Source organism: Antechinus flavipes, chromosome 1 (genome assembly GCF_016432865.1).
Source record: "Antechinus flavipes isolate AdamAnt ecotype Samford, QLD, Australia chromosome 1, AdamAnt_v2, whole genome shotgun sequence".
Taxonomy (NCBI): Eukaryota; Metazoa; Chordata; class Mammalia; order Dasyuromorphia; family Dasyuridae; genus Antechinus; species Antechinus flavipes.
Genome location: NC_067398.1, coordinates 656965242 through 656981622, shown reverse-complemented (window position 1 = coordinate 656981622; position 16381 = coordinate 656965242). Strand labels below are relative to the sequence as shown.

The 16381-nt window shown below is 42.3% G+C and overlaps 1 protein-coding gene and 1 long non-coding RNA gene across 2 annotated transcripts in view; one reads left to right on the top strand and one right to left on the bottom strand.

Moving 5' to 3' along the window:
* Nucleotides 1-547: 547 nt before the first annotated feature.
* The window catches only part of ADGRE3 (adhesion G protein-coupled receptor E3), a 50173-nt gene continuing 34339 nt past the window's right edge, over nt 548-16381 (top strand). Inside the window, exons 1-6 of the mRNA XM_051975365.1 lie at nt 548-756; nt 6789-6839; nt 7519-7650; nt 10656-10811; nt 11424-11576; nt 15279-15413. Of these exons, the coding sequence (XP_051831325.1) occupies nt 726-756; nt 6789-6839; nt 7519-7650; nt 10656-10811; nt 11424-11576; nt 15279-15413 (658 nt within the window). The 5' untranslated portion in view covers nt 548-725. The remainder of the gene's footprint in view (nt 757-6788; nt 6840-7518; nt 7651-10655; nt 10812-11423; nt 11577-15278; nt 15414-16381) is intronic.
* On the bottom strand, nt 14086-14870 carry LOC127544856 (uncharacterized). The gene is made up of 2 exons (XR_007949544.1): nt 14730-14870; nt 14086-14249 (listed from the first exon to the last, which is right to left on the bottom strand). It is a non-coding gene; the product is annotated as an uncharacterized LOC127544856 (long non-coding RNA).

The following is a 16381-nucleotide window of genomic DNA, read 5'->3' as shown; positions in this document are numbered from 1 at the left end:
GGATAGTTCATTCCTCTTCTTATTGAATCTTGTATTAATTTGAAAGATAAGCAGAAAAGCTTTTTTTTTTCTTTTTTCAATTTAATTCAGTTTTATTTTCAGTTGTATATTCTTTCCCTCTGCCTCATTCAGTCATTGAGAAGGCAAGAAAAATAAAACCCTTTATAACATGTATATACAAACAGGACAAACTTTTGCATTTATCATTTTAGCAGACAAGTTTTTTTTTAATTCATAAAAGGCCAACCACCAATACAAGAACCTTATATATCTTGCCTAAATGGATCAAAAGTAGAAAGAGAACATCTTCACTAGGATATTACTTAGAGATTCATTGTACTCTAATCATGATAGCACCACCATAGAGAAAACACAGAACTACAAGGTGTCCCACCAAAGAGCTACAAAGAAGTATCACTTCCTCAATTTGTGTTCAAAAAGATGCTCAACGTTGCTTCTTTTATCAGTGATCAGGAAATAGGTCACAACTCAGGAAGTCTTGCCAAATGGATATATCAAATTTATCAAAAAATAGAAACCAAATTGTGGGATTACACCAGTGATTACAAAATTGCTTATCAAATAAGGGGAAGATAGAAATGCATCAACCAGCTACATTTCTTGCTTATTTCATCTAAATCAGTTGGCTCAGAAGACATCAAATTCTGTGAGATTTAAAAGACCTGGAATAAAGCTACTTTGCTGGGTATGATAACTTCAGCATCATGAAAATCAGATGTCCACTATTTCTACAAGGTAAGTAAAGAGGGGGAGTACAATCAGTGTTTAACATGGAGGTGAGGAAGAAATTAATCTGAGAATTCTCTCTGTCTTTGACATTTCCCCTTGCTTCAGGTTCTTTACTTTTGGATATTTCTCTGTTTTTGTCACTTTGTCAAGAGAAGAGGAAAGGCAAGGGAGAAAAATTAAATCAGTCTGTATATTATGCTTTAGTAACACAAAAATACATACATATATAGACACACAAGTTTGACAAAAGAGGAGGTTGAAACTATAGGGGGAAATGTGGATTTGGAATTTTCTAGAGAATACAATATTGCATAAAAGAGATCTCTGCTCTTCCATTATCTTGGATAGAAACTTGATTATTATGGGACTGATTCTAGGATATCAATCCAGTTTGGTATTTCAGAAATATCATACTTAAGTTAAATAGAAATCAAAGAATCATAAATTTTACAGCTAGAAAATTGGATTTAGATTAAGAGAAATAGGATTTACATTCTATCTTTGCCAATTAATACCTCTGAAACCTTAGTTGGAAGATAACTGTATCTTTCTGAAATTTAGTTTTCTCATCTATAAAATTTTATGTCCCATAATATATAATATCTTTTAGACTCTAACTCCAATTATCTCATGAAATAAATTTCTAAATCACAGAATTTTTGAATTTCAAGTGACCACAGAAATAATTTAATCCAACTCCCTCATTTTATAGAAGGGACTGAAGCTCAGAGAGTTAATATGACCAAAAGAATACAGAGAAAGAGGAAGAGTCAGAATTCACACTTGGCTTTCCTTTGGGTTTCCAGAATTCACACCTGGACACTGTTTCAATGGTGCAGTATTGACTCACTTCCATTCATATTTCCTGACTCATTGATCATGATGAGAAAGTTGAAGTAATCTTTGCTCCTCGCTGTTATTTCCAGACTCTTCCCCATTACATAATAACTCAGCAACTTCTTCTATTTTGAGGTTCACACAGCCCAAGTTTATCACTGAAATGAAACTGAAATGGAAGAAATCATAAAATCAAGCTAACAGGAACTCCCACCTATTTTTGATTGTTAATCTCAATTTCTCCTGGATTACTTCCTCACTAAAAGAAAGTAATCCTGTCACTGTTTACTAAGTAATTCTCTATCCCATTACCACAGACATTACTGTAACCCTTCTCTCTTCAAGCTTTCCATGTCACTCCCCTAACCTCATAGCTGAGGATCTCTTCTCATACTTCAACTAAAAAAAAAAAAAAAAAGTCCATTTACTGAGAATTCCCGTTTCTCTTTCCAACATCTCTTTTCCTCTGAACAGATTCACAGAAGTTTATGGATCAAACTGTGGTTCTTCCAGTTGGATTCAAGGGTTCCCTGATTCAAAGAGCCCTAGGGCTGGTGATACAAATCTTGACCTGCTATTTACTCACCCAATCAGTAACCTTAGGAAAGGTCTTCCCGTCTCTGGCTTTAGTTTGTTCATCCATAAAATGGAGGAACCTCTCAGGGTTCTTGTTATGAGGATCATATGAAATAATATTTGTAAAGTCCAAAGTGGTGGAACAGCTAGATGTTGCAGTAGATAGAGCACCAGCTCTCAAATCAGAAGAACATGAGTTCAAATCCAACCTCAGACAATTACTTAGCATTTTCTAGCTGAGTGACTCTAGACAAGTTATTTAACTCCAATTGCCTCAAAAAAAAAAAAAAAAAAAAGAAAAAAGAAAAAACTCAAGGTCCTATAGAAATGTTTACTATTGTTATTATGATGACTTCTGGGGGTCCAGGACCAGGAGGAAGAGCCACTGGGGTTGGCACATGTGAATGGGAGCAGAGGATGCTTTCTTCTTTAGATTAAGAAACTGCTAGAGTTGGAAGAGACTATCCAAGAGAGCCCCAAGCCCCACATTTCACAAATGGAAATAAACTTTGTGTGTGTTATTCATTTAATTACTCAACAATCAAGTGAAGTAGATAAGAACAGATTGTGTCATGCCCATTTTGCGGAGAAAGAAAAGCATAGAGAGGATATATGATTTGCTACTGCCATCAACTGACATAATTTTTCTTCCTTTCTTCCTTCCTTTCCTTTTTTCTTCCTTCATTCCTTTTTTCCCTTTCTTCCTTCCTTTTCTTCTTTCTCAATCTTGCCCAGACAAGAAATACAGTGGCCACTCACAGCCCAGTCTCACTATTGATTGGCACAAATGTTTTAATGTGTTCCTTTTTCTGAGATGGGGAGGTTCATCACTCCTTAGGAAACCTGGAGGCCTGCCATCTTTGTGCCAGTCTTAGTGTGGACACCTGATTAACTTTAGCCCTTTTATAGCTCAGAACTTCTGCACTAACCTTAACCTCCTTCAATAGCAGGGATTACAGGTATGCAGAAAAGATGTCTTCTGCAATCTCTTACCAACAAAGAACTTCTGTGATACTGGGATCAGAATCAGGTCACCCAGGTAGATACAAATAGAGTTAGGGGTAGAGCTCAGATCTCCCAACACTAGTATAATTCTGTCTCCATCAAACCATGCTGCTGCCCTCTTAGAAGGTGTGAATAAGAAAAATAAGAGAAAGAGAGACAGAGACTCTAAGATCCTCAAAAGAAAGATGAGAAAGAGAGAGAGACAGAGATAGAGACAGAGACAGACAGACAGACACAGAGAGAGAGACAGAGAGAGACAGAGAGACAGAGACAGAGACAGACAGAGAGACAAACACACACAGAGACATAGAGAGAGACACACACACACACACACAGAGACAGAGACAGACACACAGGGAGACAAAGACAAAGGAGGGAAACAGGCAGACTGACACTGACAGAGAGAGAGAGAGAGAAAGGAAGAGGGAGAGCATATTAAGTAACATTTTTTTCCAATAAGTCTTCCAAATGATGCCTTGGGCCCATACATGGTGCCTTGGAGGTGGAGATAGGAATGGACAGATAGGAAGTAGCAAAGCCAAGATTCAAACTCAGTTCCTTAGACTCCACACCTCTTTCATCTATATTATTCTACTTCTAAGAGCCATATTCTAGGATAGGAAGGAGAAGGTTCCTGGGACAAAGAGACTCATCCTTCACCCCCTAAGGAAAAAGGTTAGAAAGAGGACCTCAATCAACCCAATCAAGTCAAAATCTTCTCCTTAATTAAAATAACATAGGATCCAAATCTTAGGACTAGTAGGAGAGTATGCAGCCACAAGAACGGACTCCACTTGGCCCTGACTCCACATCATTCCCTGTTACTTGCTCTCCTCCCCCTGGAAGTCAGTTCCCCATTCCCTGGTCCTTCTTCACAACATACAGTACTTTCCTTGGGGAGACATGATGGACATGGAAAGAAAGTTGGTACACTGGAGTCTTGGCTTTAGGACTTAGCACCAGTGCAAGTTTAAACAAGTCACTTCACCCTATAGCTTCAGGAGATGGAACACATGACTTAGGATATCTTTTCCAACTCAGGATCCACAATTCTGTGGAGCAATATTGTTGGAGAGAACTCTGAGTTTCACCAATTAATGGGAATTAAAGATGGGAAGTTTCTTAGAAGTCATACAGTCCAGCCCCCTAACATTACACATGAAAAAACTGAGGTTCTGGGGCAGGAGAGAAGAAATTTCTTCAAAGTCCCACAGAAAAATGGAGGGGGTGAGACTGGAAGGACATATTTGGGGAGAAATAGGAAGGGAGGTAGAGAAGAAAAGGGGAAAATCCAATTATCTCTTCCTTTCCCCATACGACCAATTCTTTTCTTCCTCAACATTACTCCTTAGCCTAGATTTGGGGTTTCTTCTCTGTCTGCAATTTCAATTATCTACAAGAGGTTTTAGTTGCAGCAACTACTCTGATATTTTTTTTTTTTTTTGCCACTGGTCTACTGAGGAAGCAAATGGTTCAGCTGATAGTGACTGGCCTGGAGTCCAGAAGACCTTGGTTCAAATACAACCTTAGACATTTATTTGCTTGTCTCAGTTTCCTCATATGTAAAATGAGCTAGAGAAGGAAATGTCAAACCATTACAGTATTTCTGTCAAGAGAACTCAAATGGGGTCACAGAGAGTTACACTTATCTGAACCACAACAATAACAGCTATTGGAGAAATGCATAGTTACATGCTCCAGATCATAGAGGATCTGAGAGAACTGTTAGAACATTAGCTCCTTGAGGATGGGGATGATGTTGCCTTTGTTTTGAATAGCACAGTGCTTCACACAGAGTGAGCACTCAATAAAGGACTGTTGAAATCAGCTTAGCTGCCCCCTTTTTGTGGGTCAGCATTTGATGGAAGTATGTGGGTCAGTCACCCCCTGGAACAGGTGCAAGCGAAAAAGTTGTGGTACAGACTTGGGGCAGGTCCATTTGCTCAGGTCAATGGTTCTGCGATTCACCTGTGAACCCCTGGGCTAGAAGAGCTTTAAAGCAGCTTTTAAGGGGGTGGCTAAAGATCCTAAGAAATTCCTTGATTTTTTAAATTTTATTTACCCTCCTCAGCTTTTAATGATCCATTGAACTAAATGTGAAACTGTGATTTAGAAGCTATCCAGTGCCCAGAAGGGCCAGCTGAGGGCCAGAGAGGAAGAATGAGCTGTCCTTGGTCACCCAGCTAATAAGCTTTAGAGATAGGACTCAGCCCCAGTACTCTGACTCCCATTCCAGTGTCTTTTTTCCTACTAGTCTAGAACTCCTTCTCTCCCCTTCAGTTTTTCCTCATTTCAAACCCAGATCTTCTGGCTACCAGTCCAGGCATCTTTCAAATGAAATTCAGCTTCTGCTTTTTTACATTAAACTTTAAGCTCCTTGAGGGCAGGAACGGTCTTTAGTCTCTTTCTGTATCCCCGTGCCTACCACAATATCTGGCACGTAATAGGTGCTTAATAAATGTCTAGGAATGGATTGATTAGACTCTTAGAGTCTAGCAAGTGAAGTAAGAAGCCTAGGTTTGGAGTCAAAAGACCCAGATTTTAAAGAGGCAGAACTAAATTGGGAGAATAAAAGCAGAAGACATGGGTTAGAATCCTGCCTCTCCCACCTCTTGTCTGTGTGACCTTAAGCAAGTCATTTCCCTTCACTTTGGATCTCAGTTGCCCAAGCTATAAAAGCAAAGTTTTTACTAATTTGTCTCAAAGGTCCCTTCCAACTCTGAATCCCATCATGACTCCCCAATTCCCACAGGACAGGGGAAGACTGGGTCCTAGAATCATGCTAGCAGGACCTATAGATCTAGCCCAGCCCCTTCTTTTTACAGATGGGGAAAGAGGGAGCACTCTCAGCCCCACCTGAGGAAGGTCCACATCTTCACAACCCCTGCCCTGTGGAGACATGACAAGGCGAGCTATTAGGATTCTTACAAGGCGCTAAGTCAGTTGTCTAATTTTAGCATCATGTTTAGCTTTCTCTGGTTCACTAATGTATTTACTACTCATTGGAGTTCTACAAGATTCATAAGTCCAAGAGATCCACAAGTTCAGTGGAGGAGATTCACAAGTCACAGATCCCACAATCCCACTCTCAGAGGAGAAGTCATTCTTTGAGTTCACATGTCTAAAAGAGCATATAAAAGGACTAGCCTCAGCCAGGAGTCAGTGGGGGAGATTGAGAAGCCAGGATTCAGTTGGGCAGAACGAAGGATTCAGAGACAGCTGGAGGCTGAAGCTGGCAGAGGCAAAGGACTAGCAACAAGAACTCTCAGAACCAAGGAAAGCTAGCCAAGCTATTTTGAAGGAGACAATAAAGGATTGAACTTTTAACAGCTGGCTGCATTTGAGGTGATTATTGAACTGGACTGAAACTAAGACTGCCTTCAGAAACTCCCCAAGAAACCTGCTCCCAGAGAATGATTATACTTGAGAAGAGAACCCTACAACTGGCTCTTTATTCCTTTCTTTCCTTGGAACCAGAGACCTGGATTGGAATCCTTGTACTACTGAGTAATTCCGGGATGGAAACCAAAGGCATCATGGGATTTCCCAAGACCTTGACATCTTTGGGGATTGGGGCAGACAGTCACTAAGCTCCCATATCCCCCCTCTCTCTATTTCAGGGCTCTGTGTCTTGGTCTTTTTGAAAACTGCTGTGTTCCAGAACATCAAAGGTGAGTGTGCTAAGAGCCCACCCCATCTACAGCTAAGACTGAGGGAAGCCTGACCAAGGAAGGAAAGGGCCTGAGCTGGGGAGAGGGATAGGGAGAAGCTTCCCTTATAATTCCACAGATCCCATCAAGTCCCTTGGGCTATATCCCCCCCCCACCTTCAATGTCTGCCATCCTGACTTGAGATTGACTCCCTGCTCTGTTATGGGATAGCTGTGATTCAGAACAAGCCAGGGCCTCAGTTTCCTGATCTGTAAAATGGAGGTGATAATACTTGTGCCATGTACCTTACAGAGTAATAAGGAAAACACTTAATAAGCTCTAAGTTGTAGTAGAAATGTGTTATCTTTTTTAAAATTATCATTAGACTCAATACATCTTTCTCACCCCAATTAAATCATGAGGAAAAAAAAACTATTGTTGGTCTCCCTCCTCTTATCTTCCAGTTCCAGGATAGCCAGTTAGCTGAGTTCCTAAGCTATGGACTCCCCAGTTCCCCCTGCCCCAAACTAAATATAACAAACACTATTCCCATTGGAACATCTGTAAGTTTCTTGTCTATAAAATGGAGTTAATAATCACTATGTTTCATACATTACAGGAATGTTGGGGCAAATATACTTTATAAACTTTAAAGCCTTATGGAAGCACAGTTGTGACAATATTTTATTCTTCTGACTAGATTCTCAATGTCCTCGTGGTGGGTGTCCCCAAAATGCCATTTGTATCAACAAGACCCACTGTGCCTGTGAGGATGGATTTCTTACTATGAGTGGGGAGATATACTTCAGTGACTTTCTGGAGCTCTGTGACGGTAAAGAAGCCACGCCCACATTAGTCCAAAGGTTGGGAACAAGAAAGAGGGAGCAGCCGAGTGAGAGGGAGGGGGATGCAAGGAACCCTGTTAAGTGGCTGCTTTTGGAAAAGAGGGAAAGTGGAGGAGGCAGAAGACGGGGGGAGAAGGGAAGAGGAAAGGGGAGAAGCAGCAGCCAAAGGAGGGTAGCCTGGTGGTGATGGGGTCAGGATGCTGGTGAACCTCAGTGGCAGGAACTCATACTGCTGTCCCACTTGCTGTGATCATCTCAGTCATATCAATGCCTCAGTTTCTCCATTGAGAAAATGGTCACTAGGCTTGGTGATTAAAGAGATAACTCCAATGGATCTGTGATGTCATCAATTTGGATATTCCCTCCAATAAAGCAGCCTTCCCTTCCATGCCTTCCCACTTTGATGATCCTCTTACCCGATCCTGTCCTGAAGTTGGACACAAACAGCCTTGTGGTTCTTCCCAAGATGCTTGAGACCTTTCTCACTTTCTCCTGAAAAATATGAGACATCATCTTTTCACACTTATTAGCTGTGTGGCCTTGGGCAAGTCACCCCACTCTGTTTGCCTGTATTAATCAACTATAAAACAGAGACCATAATAGCACCCACCTTGAAGGGTTATTGTAACCATCGAATGAGATCATATTTGTAAAAACTACCTGACACATAGTAGGTGCTGTATAAATGCTTATCCCCTCCCCACCACCACCACCACCATGCTGCTCTCTATTTCTTTGTATCTGATACACATCTGAAATTTCTCAAGGATTTTTATGTTCATATCTTACACCCAAACCCCAATCCTGAGAGAGCCTTAGCTTATAAAGTATGGACTTTTGTTCAGGGAAAAAGATGGAGATTGTTAGTTTATTGAAGGTAATCCAGCCTACTCTCCTTCTGCTTAATTCTAGGCCCAACTCACTGTCCACTTACAGTGTCTGACCCAGAAAGACATACTGATCCACAGAACTGGAGGTCACAGTTTAGGCAATAGACACATTTCATCCATTTATTCTTTGTTGAATGGATGAATGGTCAGGGAAAATTCTTTTGAGTAGTTATATATTTGGGGGAAAGCAAAGAAGAGGATGATAGACCCTGCCTTCAAGGAGCTTATGGTCAACTAGAAAGACACAAATAAGTAAAATACAAACAAGACTGTGGTAGGGCCTCTTCAAAAAGCAAAATATGTGTGTGGACAAATTTTTAAAGGGGCAAGGAAATCAGGGAAGATCACAGCAGAATGTAAACTTTTTGGGGACAGCAGGACTCTTTTGGTTTTGTCCTCAGTGTCTGGCATGTATTAGGTATTTAGTTAATGCTTGTTGAATTGAACTGAACAGAAGAGGATCCTAACAGATAGGGATGAGGATGTGCTCCAGGCAGGAGGCACAGCCTGGATAAGTGCTTAGAGGCAAGGCATGATGGGATGAAAAGGAGAAGCAGAGTTTCCTACTCATGGTAGAATACTTTTCCTACTTTAAACAACATTTACTCTAAAAATTTTAAGATAGAGCCACTTATATTCTTGGAGAGCTGCTTAGTACATTGAGAAGTTGTGACTTTTCCAGGATCAAACGGCAACATATGTCAGAGGAAGGACTTGAATCCAGGTCTTCTGGCTCCATGGTAGCTCTCTGTCGATTACAGTATCCTTGCTAGTCTAAGAACATCAGTGAAACCTCTACAATCAAAAGAATGAAGCCCAAGGTGCTTGAGGTGCTGGTGGGCACAATGGATAGAGTATTCAATCCAGAGTCAAAAAGACCTAAGTTCAAATTTAACTGCTCTTGTTTTGTGACTCTGGGCAAGTTAGTTAACTTCTGCCTGCCTCAGTTTCATAAACTGAAAAATGAGGTTGTTGTAAGGATCAAGTGAGATTATAATTGAAGTTTTTAAATGTATTTCATATTTTATTTTCCCCGAGTATATGTAAAAAATACTTTTTTAATATTCATTTTTAAAACTTGGAGTTCCAAATTCTCTCCTTTCCTCCCTACTCACCCCCTTACCACTGGAAAGGCAAACAGTTTGATCAGATAATACAAGTGTAATCATGCAAAACATTTCCATAATAATCATATTGAGAAAGAAAACAGAGAACAAAAAAAAAACCCACAAGAAAAATAAAGTTTGTTCAGCCATTCCCCAACTGATGGGAATTCCTTCGATTTCCAATTCTTTAACTTCAAAAAAAACTGCTATAAATATTAAATATTTTTGTACATATAGGTCCTTTTCCTATTTGGTTTTTATGTCTTTTTGAATACAGAACTAGTAGTGATATTGCTAGTCAGAGGGTATGCAACATTATACATGATAACAAGATTATATGATGTTCAATTCTGATAGACGTGATTCTTTCCAAGAATGAGATGATTGAGGTCAGTTCCAATGATCTTGTGATGAAGAGAGCCATCTATACCCTGAGAAAGAACTGTGGGAACTGAGTGTGGATCACAACATAAAATTCTCACTCTTTCTGTTGTTTGCTTGCATTTTGTTTTCTTTCTCATTTTTCTTTTTTGATTTGATTTTTCTTGTGCAGCAAGATAGTTTACAAATATGTATATGTATATTGGATTTAACATATTTTAATATGTTAAACATATATTGGATTGATTGTCATCTGTGGGGGTGAAGGAGTGGAAAATCTGGAACACAAGGTTTTGCAAGGGTCAATATTGAAAAATGATCCATGCATATATTCTGAAAATAAAAAGCTTTAATTAAAAAAAAAGAAAACCCCAAATGGTATGACAGTCAGAATGACTCATTGACTAAACAACAAAAAAAAAGAAAAAAGAGATGATTGAGAAAATATCAATAATTACAGATTGAGATGTGTGCTCTCCCATGTTTAAAAAAAATGAATTTTTAAAAGTTCTTGTAATAAGCAGCGTTCTGTAATCAGATGAAACAAATTTCCACATTGGCTGTGTACAAAATACATGTTTCATTTCTTTTTTTTCTTTGCTTCTTATGTTGCAGATGTTAATGAATGTGTACCACCCACTAAAATCTTTTGTGGTATGAATGCAGACTGTGTTAATACATATGGAAGCTACCACTGCACCTGCATCCCTGGATATGCACTTCCTTCTGGGGAGAAAAACTTCCCAAATGCTTCTATGAACAACTGTCAAGGTAAAAACAATCCTTGAATTCTTTGTCCCTTTGAGGAGTCAGTAAAGACCTCTTTCTGCTCAAGCAGAGAACAGAGAAGTCCCTCCCTGCATGACAATGCTCTTTACCTCCTCATATGGGCCACCTTTGGACTTCCCCATCTCCGTCCATATCCCTTAGCTCCTGACTACACAGGCTACCTCTAAATTCTGGGAACTCTGCCCCTCATCCAGTTCTGTCCATCACAGCTCAGGCAACTCCATCCGAGTGCTTTACTCAGACCCTGGCTCAGGGTTAGGAAGTTCAAGTCTCTTTCCAAGCTGTTGCCCAGAAGAAAGAACTGAGGTGAGATGAGCTGCTGCCTCAGGGGACCCAATATTCAGAAGAAAGAGGGAGGAGGGATATTTAGAGGAAATTAGACAGTGATTTCTCTACCCAGGTTCTGCCAACTATGCTCTTAGAAGGACTTCATCCCTTTTTTCTTTCATTCAACAAACTTCTCTTTCCTCTTCTTCCCAGTCCCTTAAAAAGGAAAAAAGCCTTATAAAAAGCAGCATTCTGTAGGTGAAACAAATTCCCACATTGGCCATGTGCAAAAATGTGTGTTTCATTCCTTTTTTGCTTCTGCTGCAGATATTAATGAATGTGCCTTGTCCAAAGACACTTGTGGTCAGAATGCAGAGTGTGTTAATGAAAACAAAGGTTACCACTGCACCTGCACAGAGGGATATGCACTTCCTTCTGGGAAGAAGAAGTTCTCAGATGTCACTAAGAACAACTGTCAAGGTAACTGCATCCTTGCTGCATCCTTTGTCTAACTGGAGAAACAGTGAGGAGCTCTTACTGCTGAGGCTGAGGGCAGAGAAGTCCCTCCCTGCATGGACCACCTCTGGCCAGTGCTCTTTACCTGCTCAGAGGGGCCACCTCTGACCTGTCCCTTCCCCTTGCTGACTCTGGCTCTCTCTGTTCAGTGTCCTTAGCTCCTCTCTACAAGGGCCACCCCTAAATTCTGTCATTTTTCCTGTTCTGTTCATCCCAGCTCAGGCTCCCTCAGGAAACTCCTTCCAAGTGCTTTGCTCAGATTCTGATTCAGGGCTGGGAGGTTCAATTGCCTTTCCAAACTGTTGCACAAAAGAAGAATTGAGGCCATAGGGTTTGACCTACCTGGCAATGCTGCCCCGTGGTACCCAATATTCAGGAGACAGAGGGAGGAGGGATATTGGGGGTGCCTGAGGCACTGAGAGCCTGGGAACCCTGAAGATTCCTGGAGGTAGTTGGGTCTGAGGGGAAACTGGAACCCAGATCTTCTTCACTCGGCGCCCAGCTCTCTCTGCCCTCTGCCACTTTCTCTCTCCCATCCCATAGCCTTTACCTTCCCCTTGCACCTATGACATGGGCCATCTCACTTATTTTCTTGTGTCCTTTCTTTCTCACCCCCATTTGCTCCATCCTGGCTAGGGCTCCCTCTTGCCTCAGTCTCCCAGAGACCAACAGGGTTGTTCAGACATAATGGGAAAAGGAATTCTCAGAATTAATAGCTTGATTGCCATGGCACTTGAAGTGCCATGTATACTCTTTCCCCAAGTGCCAGGTACCCACTCAGGCCCAAGCCCAGCAGGTGCTGAGTAGACCAGCTCCTCTTTCTGTTTTCCACCTGCCATATCTTCTCCTAAATATCCAGTACAGATATTTAAGGAGGGGAGATGAAATTTGTCCATTTCTTAGAGAAAATGTGTAACAGGTTGACTCTGGAAAGGACTTTCCCCTGATAATGGCCTTTGGGGAAGACACCAAAGAAACTAGCAGTTCAAGCTTGGGTGAAGGCAGAGGCCTTAGCCACCATCTAATCCAATCCCTATCCTTGGTCTGATCAGGAAACTGATGCCCTCATATCATTACCAGATGCTCTGGGAGATCAGCTGAAGGACCAGGTGGTTTATTGAGGGCCAGCAGGAATCTCTGGGCCACATTTTGATGCAGCAGCACAGGGAGATGGACTCTTGTAGGTCCAAGTTTCTGAGGGAGAAGGGGCTGAGAAGATCCATGGAGGGCCCTGTCCTTCCTGCTCCCAGTCTTGCCCTCCCTGCCCCTCACACCAAGCCAGAAGCCAGCTCCACTGAAAAACAGTTTTCTCTACTAGTTCTGGATGATCTAGAAATTCCTGGTTTGTATGGATAATTAGAATCTGTCCCAGGCAGAGAGTATGGTCTCATCTAATGGGTTAGAAATTGGGGAGAATGGCCAAGATATAGAAAGATGAGCCCTCCTCCCCAGATAGCTGAGCCTATCTAAGACTACAGTCTTACTTCACTACATCAAGAGAGCAGCGCATCTGGGTCACTAGGGAGAAAGCTGTGGGAGTCCCCTGCCAACATGCAAGAGAAGGCACAAGTGAACCATTTACTAAGCACCCAACAATTCAATAAATATTAGTAATAAAAATGCAAAAAGAGAAAGAACAGAGAGACAGAACTAAGAGACAGAGACAGAGAGAGAGGGAAAAAGAAACGGACAGACAGAGATAGAGACAGACACAGAGACAGAAACAGAGACAGACAGAGAGGAAGAGAGAGAGAGAGAGTGCCCTAGGCGCTAGGCACTAGAGTGACCTTCCCCTGCCCTTAAGAAACCTCTATTTTAATTATGCAAGGAATAAAAGCCTGAGGCCTAAGCCCCAAATTCAATGACCCCTATCTACTTCATCTTGGGCTACTTGATCTTTCTTGATCTTTCTGGGCCTCAGTTTCCACACCTGGCTGTTGTGCCAGATGACCTCTAGATTCCCTACAACTCATTTTCCCTGATCATTTCAGTCATGCTTGACTTTCCATTACCCTATTTAGGGTTTTCTTGACAGAGATATTGGAATAGTTTGCCATTTTCTTCTCCACCCATTTGACATATGAAAAAACTGAGACATGGGACAGCTAGATGTTGCAGTGGATAGAGCACTAGCCCTGAAGTCAGGAGGACCTGAGTTCAAATCTGGCCTCAGACACTTAGCACTTCCTGGCTGTGTGATCTTGGGCAAGTCACTTAACCCCAATTGCCTCAGTAAATAAAAATTAAAATAAAATAAAAAACGGAGACAAACCAGGTTAAGTGACATTCCCAGGGTCACACATCAGGAAGTGTTTGAAGCCAGATTTGAACTCTGGAAGATGAGTCTCTGTGGTGTTCTCTTCTTTAAAATATAATGGATGGTTCTCTCTGGGAGCAGGTTTCTTGGGGAGGTTTTCTGGAGGCAGCCTTAGTTTCAGTTAAAAGTAATAATCACCCAAATGCAGCCAGGTGATAAAATCCAAACGTTTATTTCTCCAAGAGCTCTTGCAGCTTTATCCTTTGCTTTGGTCTCTGCTTTCTTCAGCCTCCAGCCAGCACAAAGGTGGAAGATGGAATGAATCTGACTCCACCTCCGAGAGTGGCTTCTGTATCTCCCAGAGTGCTCCTCTCCAACTCCTGGAAATGTTCAGAACTAACTGACCTGAAGCTCTAAGAGATTCTTATATATGATCTCCCAAAGGTTGACTCCTCCCCTGAGGGAGGGATTATGGGAGGTAGGAATTCACAAAGTTACAAAGTTAACTTTCATACTTGTGAACTCCAAGGAGTACTTAAATACATTAGGGAGTTAGAGAATTTGCTAAATTAGGCAACTGACTTATCACTTTGTAAGGATTTGCTCTAATGTGTGAACCAATAAGCATTGTATCAATCCCATTGAGTTAACACTAGGATTCTAACAGCTCCCTTGAGTTATCACCTTGTTTCAAGTTCTGGCTATAACAAGTCTCCCTGACTCCAGCCCTGGCACTGCCTTCCCTGAGCCCCCAAACCCCCAGTTCTAGGAACCTGGTGTATAAGGAACATCTGCTTCCTGGGTCATCTTGACTCAAATCAGGGAACAGAATGTGATGACCAAGTTACCCCCGTGGATACCTTAGCATCAGCCGGAGTCAGGATAAGTAAAAGTCCTTGGTCTTTATTCTTGATCTTTAGGGGTAGAAGTGAATTGGATGGACGCAGGATCTCCATGACCTCCTTTTTCATCTACCGCCAAAGTGACTCTGGCTCGTCTTACTCCACCCCCTAATCCTTCCCACAATTCTCTGTACCCACCAAAAGATGGAGCCAGCACAGAATAGTGGGAAGGGCCATTTTCCAAGCATATGCTAATAGGGTATTGTCCAATCAGTAGTTAGCCTCGAGTGCTTGGTTGTCTGCCCCCATCAACCCAGAGTTTCAGCCCTTTACAACAGAAGGAAACAGAGATAACAGTTTCAGGAGGCCCAGAACAAGGAGGGAAAGAGAGACTTAGCAGAAAGATCTGGAGGCTCCAACAGCTTGGGATGTTTCTGTCCAGCCCAGTTCCATGATGCTCAGGAACTAGATCGTGACAAGAGGTGCCAGAGTGTCAGGAAGGCCCTCCCAGGTCTCTGTGGTGTCCACACTAGGGTGTTCCTCATTCCCTTTCCCTTCCTCTTACAGATGTGGATGAATGTCAGCGCAATAGCTCTCTCTGTGCCCCCTATGGACTCTGCCTAAATACACTTGGAAGCTATGTGTGCACATGCAGGCCAGGATTTGCCAAACGTAATGGGGATTCCTTAATGGAATGCGTAGGTAAGTCCCTAGGGGAAGCAGCCCAGGAACTCCCAGGGGATGAACTGAGGCCCTCAGTCTATGAGAAGCCCCCTGGATGAGCCAGCCAAGGATCAGGACCAAGGCAACAAGTACTTTGGATGGGGAAGGGGTGACGCTTCTCCCAGAAGTCAGAGCCAGGGAACTAGGGCAGAGCCCCCTGGGGGGGATTTGGGCTTTTGTCCCAAGTGGATGGCAGGGAGTCAGCCAGCAAACACTAAACCAGGAACCTCTGATCTGGGAGAGCACACGTGGGCCCAAGTGCTGCAGGGAACAGAATGAGAACCACACAGCTGAACACCCTGAGTGTGTGGACATTGAGGCGGCAGCAGTGGTCTTGGGGACAGGACTCCTGGGTCTGAGCCACAGGCTCTCCCTGCTATGAGACCACAAATAAGACCCTTACCCTATGGAGCCTCGGGATGCCCATATAGAGAACTCCCATCCCACTGCACAGGCAGGGAAGGGAGAAGGAAGAGAGCTGGCATTTATATGGGCATGATGCCCAGTGCTTCATAGATATAATAAGCTCACAACATCCCTCATCAGCTAGACTGCCCAGGAGAGAGAGCAATGAGCCTGGACTCACTAAGACTCCTCTTCCCGAATTCAAATCCACCCACAGACATTTACTAGCCCCATGACACTGGACAAGTAGCTTAACTATGTTTATATCAGTTTCCTCATCTGTAAAATGAGCTGGAAAAAGAAATGGTAAATCAGTCTGGTATCTTTGTCAAGAAAACCCCAAATGGAGTCACAGAAAATACAAAATGACTGAGACAACTGAACAAAGGCAAAGGCAGGGGATGACAGGATGAGATGGAGAACCAGGGTGCCCCAACCCTGGCTCCTAGCAGAACGATTTTCCTGCTCTCCACATCTTTTATTCCTAAATCCTTTCAATTTACAAAAATCAGCATCTTATCTCTTTCTGCTCCTCCCAGCCC